The sequence below is a fragment of the Heteronotia binoei genome, chromosome 5 (genome assembly GCF_032191835.1).
Source record: "Heteronotia binoei isolate CCM8104 ecotype False Entrance Well chromosome 5, APGP_CSIRO_Hbin_v1, whole genome shotgun sequence".
Lineage (NCBI taxonomy): Eukaryota > Metazoa > Chordata > Lepidosauria > Squamata > Gekkonidae > Heteronotia > Heteronotia binoei.
Window position 1 is genome coordinate 80,524,133 of NC_083227.1, and position 8,398 is coordinate 80,532,530.

The 8,398-nt window shown below is 44.5% G+C and overlaps 1 protein-coding gene across 2 annotated transcripts; it reads left to right on the forward strand.

Annotated features, from left to right (window-relative positions):
- The first annotated feature begins 265 nt into the window (after nucleotides 1–265).
- LOC132572529 (clathrin heavy chain 1-like) lies at nucleotides 266–7,852 on the forward strand. Of its 2 annotated transcripts, XM_060239677.1 has the most exons (9): nucleotides 266–466; nucleotides 688–752; nucleotides 3,631–3,853; nucleotides 4,627–4,776; nucleotides 5,597–5,715; nucleotides 5,805–5,969; nucleotides 6,099–6,212; nucleotides 6,893–7,069; nucleotides 7,176–7,852. In XM_060239677.1, the coding sequence occupies exons 2-9, from the start codon at nucleotides 708–710 to the stop codon at nucleotides 7,284–7,286; spliced, it is 1,104 nt and encodes a 367-aa protein (XP_060095660.1). In that variant the 5' UTR covers nucleotides 266–466; nucleotides 688–707; the 3' UTR covers nucleotides 7,287–7,852. The 2 variants fall into 2 exon arrangements, with proteins under 2 accessions (XP_060095660.1, XP_060095659.1); XM_060239676.1 differs by lacking the exon at nucleotides 266–466 and having other exon boundaries at nucleotides 482–752.
- The last annotated feature ends 546 nt before the right edge of the window (nucleotides 7,853–8,398 follow it).

Genomic DNA, 8,398 nt, shown 5'->3' on the forward strand with positions numbered 1-8,398 from the left:
GGGAATTCAGGGAACCTGATTCAACTACCAATTTTAGAAGGGGGGGATCCCGGAAATACGCGGGGGGGGGGGAGGTGCTAGCATGTGGAATCTCTGCTGTCATTGCCTTTTATCACAAGCAAACACAACCCATCCCCATATGGAAAGTACTGTAGTGGGTATAACCCACATTGAGCAAGCTGGTTGTACTCTACCTTTAATTCCAGGTTGGGTTATTTTTTTCCTGCCTGCCTCTTTCCTGATCTGATGAAGCCAAAAGACTGCCGGGTTGGATAGACTGGTAAAACCGGGATTCCTAACCTGTCCCCCGACAAAGACCAGACTTTTGATAGCAGCTGAGGGATCCTCCCTTTGTTAGTGCTGATTGGATCGACCCTGGAAGCAATATAAAGTACACGGGGGGGGGGGGGGGAGGCCAAAGAAACTTTGCAGAGGGGAACCAAATGCAGCCACTTATAACAGAATGGTAAGTTTGGGACGAGGGTGCTATTATTTTGCTAAGGCTTTCCTCCGACCGTGTTCTTTATTGTAATCGCGTGCTCTAATAACCTATCCCAATATTTCCAAATTCGATTATTCCTTTTATAATTCCAAATTCGATTATGCCTTCAGTCATCTATTTCCTTTTTTTCTCTCTCAGCTCCTTTTTTTTTTTTAAAACTAGTTGTTCCTGTTTTGGCTTTTTAGCTGGTTTGAAACATCAAGCTATGACCGAATTTGCGTCTCCGGTCCGCGTGGAAGTTTTAACTCAGGTCAGTAGGAGCGGCGCCCCCAATCGTGACTGAATCAAAGATTACACAGCAATACTCGCTAGACTGTCAGTGGAGGCTACTCGGGGGCTGGAGCCCATCGAGGGTTGATTTGTGGAGTCGCGGGGTCTAAACGTCTTAGACTGCGGATTGGTTCTCCGAGGGTGGGGCGTGGAGAAGGAGGGGGTCGAGCGACGTTCTAAGGCTCTTTCGTGGGTATTTTTTTTTTAACTGAAAAACATAAGTGTATGAGAGCTGGACGGAGGCAGCTTGTTTTAGTTTTTTAATGGTTTTGTGCCCTTTGGCATACCTGGGGAGTGGGAATACACTGCTTAGAGAAATAATTGCGTAATGTAAAGAACAAGCAAGCTGCTAGGGATGCCAGCTCCATCTTGCAAGATACCAAGAGATTTCGGGGTGGAGCCTGAGGAGGAGGATAGGTATGGGGGAAGGGTAGGGAGAGACTTAAATGGGGTATAATGCACAGAGTCCACCTTCCAAAGTGGCCATTTTCTCCAGGTGAATTGATCTCTGTGGACTGGAGATCAGTTGTAATCTTGGGAGAGCTCCAGCTACCACCTGGAGATTGGCAACTGTAAGGCAGACAGCAGTGCAGCTCCTGTTAATGAATACAGTTAATCAAAAACAAGTAAAATGGAGGGGAGAAGTATGCCACAGATGCCTGCAGGGATACTAAGGTTGCCAACCTCTAGGTGACACGTGGAGATATCCCAAGATTAAAACTGATTTCCAGACAACCCAGATCAGTTCCCCTGGAGAAATCAGCTGCTCTGGAGGGTGAACTCTGTGGCGTTGTGCCCTGCTGAGGTCCAAACCTTGCTATCCTCAGGCTCCATGCCCAAAATCTGAAGGTATTTCCCAACCCATTGCTGACAACCCTATGGGGTTTGAGCACATACAGACTAAAAAGCCATTGGGAAGTATTCTTAAATTTGGGATAGGGGTATTGATCACAACAGAGCCCTGTGGCGCAGAGTGGTCTGCAGTCCTAGCTCTGCTCACGACCTGAGTTTGATCCTGGCAGAAGCTGGGTTCAGGTAGCTGGCTCCAGGTTGACTCAGCCTTCCATCCTTCCAAGGTTGGTAAAATTAGTACCCAGCTTGCTGGGGGTAAAGTGTAGATGACTGGGGAAGGCAATGGCAAACCATCTCATTAAAAGTGCCGTGAAAATGTCATGATGCAATGTCACCCCAGAGTCGGAAATGACTGGTACTTGCACAGGGAACTACCTTTTTTATTGATCACAAAACAAGAGCCCAGTAAGGGATTTTCTGGTCTCTCTCTTTTCAGTGGATGTCTTATATATCTTTTATTATAACTGTTGGTGTACATCAACATTTACATTTAAGAGAAAATGTTATTACTCAATGCTGCCCATTTAAAAAAAAAATCTAACAGAGAATAAAACAGCTTGATACTTCACAAAAACCACTTTCAAAGGTAGGCCTTCGTAAAGCCATTTTTATCTTTTCAGTTTGTTCCTTTTCAGTACAAAGGAGGTTTTTTTATCCAGTCAGCAATAGAAGTAACTTCCTTCTTTCTGCAGTCTTCTACAATTCTTCTTGGAATCTTATTTTTGATTGAACAAATAAGTCAATAGTCTGAAAGGATGTGCTGGACTTGAACTGGAGGGGCTTGGATTAAAATCTCGGCCCTCAGTGAAAGTCTAGTACAAGATCACTGTCCCCCAGTCTAAACCACCTCAGGAGACTGCTTTGAGAATGAAGTAGGATAATCCCTGTAAATGCGTGCCCTGAGCATCTCCAGTAAAAGGCTTTTAGGTAGCTGATCTGTTCTGGAGGCCCACACTACTGCTGCCAGTGAATGGCACTTAAGACTACTGGTGGACTAATGGCTTGACAACTTAAGGTAATTTTATTTGGACTCAGTGGAGGAAAGATGGACTAGTAAGGTGATGGATAATGGATTTGGTGGATGTATTTGAATAACCACTATGCCCTTTACAACAACCAATACACCCCAACAATCCACAATATAGTTAATATATAGGAACTCCATTCACACATAAAATAGGTACTTTTCCACATACAGTCAAATGAAGGCTGATGTTGGGGAGGGGGAAATGCTTTTTAAAAACTTCATAGGTCTGAGTGACCACTGACCACTGAAAATACATCACTGAGTACCTTTGTTAAAAGAAGGCATGAGAGTCTATCTAAAATATTATTGTCTGAGGGGATTTGATGAAATGCATAGCTGATATATCTCCAACAAAATTATCCTTCACCTGTCAGTTTAAAGGGTATCTCTGGAGATGGGGAAGATAGGTGATGATAACTAGCTACAGAGTTGTTTCTGGTATTGGTTGATTAGGTGGCTGTAGGAAAGGGGTATGCTCTGTACTAGAAGCATGGTGTTCTCTGCTTTATATTTTCCTGGAAATTATATAGTAGGTAATTTTTAGAGAGAACCCAGTCTTCAGATATTTGTGATATGCAACCTTCAGAAGTCCCAGATACAACTTAACAGCTTATCAACTTTCCCAAGAAGTAGCTAAGCCAGGGGACTGTTGAGCTCTTGGTGGGCTGCCATGTATGGCTTAGAGATGCCAAGTGTTGAAATTTAAGAAAATTCTATACGTGGATGAATTTGGGGGGCACAGGCCAGCACAAAAGCTCAGATATTGAAAAGCATTCACTGGCAAATGGTCTGAAAAGCAAAAAGAAGCTTCTAGGCTCTTTTGGCCCTTGGTCAATTGGCACCTCTAATTCAGGGTGGTCGGTCACAATTTGAGTATATCTAAGCTAGACTTTATTGCATCTCCTCTCTTTTGTGAGGATCAAGTAATAAGATGATTTTGTGGATATCGAAGTGAAACTCCTCTTTCCTCTTCCGGCAGTTGCAAGCCCATGGCATTGCACCAGAATATATCACCTACCCCCGTGTAACCCTCACCTCTGCCTCTCGTCTGTGCGTGAGGCACAGGGACTCTTCCCGGCACTGTCTTACCCTCTTAGATCCCCATACATCTCCTAAGGAAGATCGGGCTCCCCCAAGCTGGACATTACATCAAGTACAAGGAGCATTAGCTAACCCAACTTGTCCACTTCTGGCTGTGAGAGGTATGTACTGGCAAAGTTGCTGGATATTGAATATGGAAGAGGGATGCAATAAGAAATGGAAATGAAGAGCTGGGCTTAGGGATTCAGAGATATTACTGCATTCCCAAATACAGTCTTGGGGTGAAGAGTAGGGCATTGATAGAGCTGACGTCAGCTAAGTATTGAGAAATAAAGGTAAAACTAACCATACAGTGATCCTAAGCAGAGTTGTATCCTTACAAGCCCATTGACTTCCAAGACTGAAATGCCATTTAGAATTGCCCTGTCAGTGTACCAATAAGTAAATAGGCTTGGAGTGAGCTAAAACTTCTCATACTGCATGCTGGAGCTTCAGTTACAACTGGTCTCTTAATAGAAAGTGGTAATGAAATGTAAAATGGTTGCAATTTTTGTTTGATACCCTAATGTGTATATGAGATAGAGATGTTGGATTGTTTAATAGCCTGCTAGGCTACATCTAGGGCTATTTTTGGTGGAATAAACTTCTAAGTATCAATTCATGAAGTCTCAAACTCTGCCACCTTGAACCTCTCTAAAGTAACTTCTGACACAAATGGTGAATGAGCTGCTGAACACCAAGTTCTCATTCATAGTTTTCCCTGTAATTACTCTGCTTTGTTTAGTTTGGGAGGGATTTCATTCAGCTTAGCTGATATAAGAAAAGGTGCTGTGCAACTTACTGTATCTAATTGTCCATGCTTAGGAATTAAAGGGCTTTGAATGTTGGCTCCAGTTTTAATGATCACCTAACATTTCTCTCTGCTTCCTATTAGCAAGGCAGCTGGCCCAGGTGTATGATGTGGACCAGCGTTCCTTAAAATCCCAGTGGGAATTTTCCCACCCTATTGAGCACTGGGTCTGGCTAGATGCAAGTACTCTAGCTGTGGTGACAGAGGAAGAAGTGCTGCACTGGACCATCCAGCGTGAGTACTGGAAGGAGTGGGGTATACAATGAAAGATGATGGTGAGGAGAACTGTCTTGGAATGTATGGGTCTGCAAAAGTTCAGCAAATGGGAAGTAGGATGAGGGATAACTTATTGGGCAGTGTGGTGTAGTCATTAGAGAGCAGGATGAGGTCTAGGAGACAAGGGTTCATTTCCCCGTTTGCCAATGGTATAATCCTAAACAGAGTTACACCCTTGTAAATCCACTTACTTCAATGTGTAATTCTGCTTAGGCTTGCAGTGTGTGCGATCTTGGACCAGTCATTTCTTCTGTCTCAGCTCAGCCAGTCTTCCAGGGTTGTTGTGAGGATGAAATGGAGAAGGGGAGAGGTATTTATGCTGCTTCCTGGGAGGACAAGTGGGATAAAATTGCATTAAATGAATAAAAGTTTGTTTTGTTTTATATCTTTATTTCCGCTTTTCTCCCTGTAGATGACACTGTAGGTGCTTGATGGATGAAGCTGGGAATGAGGATTAGAACCCCCTGCTAAAAAGGAAAATAGGGTGACTATCTGTGCTTTCACACATGCTGAATAACTCAGTTTCAATCCACTTCATCAGCCATTTGCAAGTAGATTTTACCATTTCACACAGTAAAATCCAGTTGCAAAGTGCACTGAAAATGGATTGAAAGTATTTTATTTAGTTTATGTGTAAAAGAACCCATTCTTCAGGCTAGATTCAGTAAGTAGCACAGGGACAGAAGATAATGACAATGTCTACTTGAGATGCTGTTTTGCATGGATTGATGGACTTGGAGACCTTGATCTCATGTGTTCCCTGCATTCTCTTTCCAAGGTACCAAACCAAGACGTCAGTTTAGCAGACATGAACGACTCTGGGGCATGGAGGTGGTAGGGTACCAACAGGATGCCAGTTGTATATGGATGGCTCTCTCTGCTCTGGGGCTTGAGCAGGTAAGTAATCTGCCCTGATGGGATTTCCCCCCACCCCCAGTCCCATTATTTACTGAGTGTATGGCCTAACCTTTCTTCCTTTCTCACAGGGCCAGGTTGTAGGTTTAACCCAGCTTTATTGGCGAGGGGGCCAGCTATCTCAAGTCATAGAAGCCCAAGCAGTGGCCTTGCCTCAGCACAGATTTTCTAGGAATCCTCAGCCTTCAGCAGCTCTCTTGGCTGCTGTGCGGAGAGGCCAGGAACGAACTGGGCAGGTAAGCTGGGTTTCCAAAGGGCAGGAGAAGAGGTCTGGGGACTGTGGCAGTTCTGCTCAGCTGGAGAAAGAAGTCAGAGAATATGGCTGGATTTTCTAATCATGTGTCTTCTCCATCCCACCCCCCAAGTTCCATGTGGTGGAGCTGGGCCCCCATCAGCCAGGGAATGCAGCCTTGCTCAGTGCCCGGGGCAACTTACCCTTCAAAGGAGCTCGGCCCGGTGACTTTCCTAGTGCTGTACAGGTGAGTTTGGTAGCAGTAATGAAAGTGGGCTATTCATAGCTGTCATTTTATCTTAACACTGATGCCCAGGACTCTCAACATGACTTTATATTTAAAATTTAAATATGCTATATGATGCTGCCTCATATTCTCAACCTAGAAACCTAGCAAATGCTGCAGGCTGAATATATATGGCTTTCTGGTTCATATAAAATTATATGCTTATGTAGCAAGATCTGGCCATGTGGGGTATGAATGGTCTTAACTTTCACCTACCTGGCTGGTGTTGCTTCTGGTGGCTTTCCCTTTCTTAGCTGCCTCTACTCAAATAGTTGACTACACTTTCTCATGAAGTTGCCTTGCACTGCGTCATGTAGAAAAGCAAGGTTAGTATTATCTACTATGACTGGCAGCACCTCTTCTGGGTCTCAAGTGGAGGTCTTCCTTATCTGCTACCTGATCATTTTGATTAGAGATGTCAGGAATTGAATCTTGGACTCTCTGCATGCCAAGTAGATTCTTCACCGCCAAAGCATGCTCCCTCTCGGTATCCATTCATTCCAAGGAGGAAATGTTTTTTTCTTTTCCCTTGCTATTGGAGGCCCCAGTAAGTAGGAGACCATGGAAAGGCTTATAGAGTATGAGTGTAGGATATCTGAATGGTTTGACAGACTGTATTACTCTACTTTTCTGTCCTCTAGTTCCTGCCCCACTTAGGTGTGGCAGCAATTCTTACCAAACATGCCTTGCTCTTCCTTGCGGATGTCGAGACAGCACAAGTCATCCATTGTGTCCACCTGGCATGGGATATCCTGTTTGCCACTGTACTTGATGATGATAAACACCACAGCCTGCTAGGAATCTGCCGTAGCGGCAAGGTGAGTTGCAGAAATGGGAGTGCTAGGGTGAAAATGAGGAGGATTAAACTGAGAAAGATAAAGGGGGCGTGGACTGGCTAAACTCCTCCTGTTCCTCTTCTGCCAGGTTCTGTCCATCTCCATCTGTCCCTACACACTGTGCCAGTATTTAGCTCGTCGTCCTGCCAGCCTCTACCTCTCCCAGCGGGTGCTGCAGCTGGTGGGCCAGGTTTCCTGATCCAGGAAAACCTGTTCTCATTGACTCAAATAGAGGGGATGCGTGGAATCTATGGTGCTAAAAGGAGTGTTCTACCTCACATGGATCCCATGGGATGGAGAGGGACAGCCTCTCAAGGGAGGGAGGAGGGGAAGTTGTGTCTGTACCAGCAGTAGGTGGAGTTTGGTTTGCTGAGCTGCTAGGACACTGGGGAAGAAAAGATTGACAATTCTGTAGGGAAATATGATTTCTATAAATATGATTTCTGTTTTTGTATACTGGGCAGATTTTATATAGAGAGAGAAAATGCCCATGGTGGGGATATTTATCCAGGAAGAGGACATAGAAACGTGACTCTAGAGCAGGTTTCTTTGCCCACTCTATAGTCTTGGTTTCTTACCTGCCCTGGTTCCTTTTTAAAAGTGATGCTGGGTGCAAGGGAGCTGTGCCTCTCTCTTGTTTGTAAAGAAGACTGTCACAAGTGAGGTGGAGAGAGTCTTTCCGTCAATATCCATGTGCTTCCCACCTGCTGTGCCATCACCTGCTGATTTGCCATTGCTTTGAAAATAAAAGGAAATTGAATGGTTGCCTGCCTGCCTGCTTGTCATTCCTGGGGAGCCAGAAAGTTCCAACCTTTGGTGTTTCCATACCAAGGTTACCTGGATATGTTAAGTGCTTTGGGGGTGGTGTGGGTGTGTGAACTTATGCCTAGAAGTTATACTAGTGGGAAAGGCTTTTTTAGTGATGTTATAGCCACTGCCCAGTAAGTATCTGTCACAATCATGTTGCATATAAGAGCACGCTGCAATAGTACAGGGTGAGGGAAGAGATTTTTGTTTCACTAGTGACCCTCAAATGCACTCTTGAGTGCTGCGTTTTGACAGCAGTGTGAACTGAAGGGAAGTTGGTGACCTCATTCACAACGGGCACGTGAAGTGCACAGTCATCATGCAGAAAATGAAAGGTCTGTAAAACTTTGAGTGACAGGCCATAGAGAGTTGAGGTAGGAGGTTCCAGCACCATTGCTGCTCATGACAATTTAAGTGGTTGCAAGATTCTGGGTCAGAATAAAGCTAAACCTGACCTGCAGTTATCTAGCACAGAATTATGGAAGCAGCTGCTGTTTGTTGATA

What these genes read in the sequence shown, in the direction of transcription:
- LOC132572529 (XM_060239676.1), top strand. Translation starts at nt 603, where the DNA reads ATGCCTTCAGTCATCTATTTCCTTTTTTTCTCTCTCAGCTCCTTTTTT. An exon ending in CTGCTCTGGGGCTTGAGCAG is followed by an intron (nt 5,716 to 5,804) that starts GTAAGTAATCTG and finishes CCTTTCTCACAG; the next exon opens with GGCCAGGTTGTAGGTTTAAC. An exon ending in GAATCTGCCGTAGCGGCAAG is followed by an intron (nt 7,070 to 7,175) that starts GTGAGTTGCAGA and finishes CTCTTCTGCCAG; the next exon opens with GTTCTGTCCATCTCCATCTG.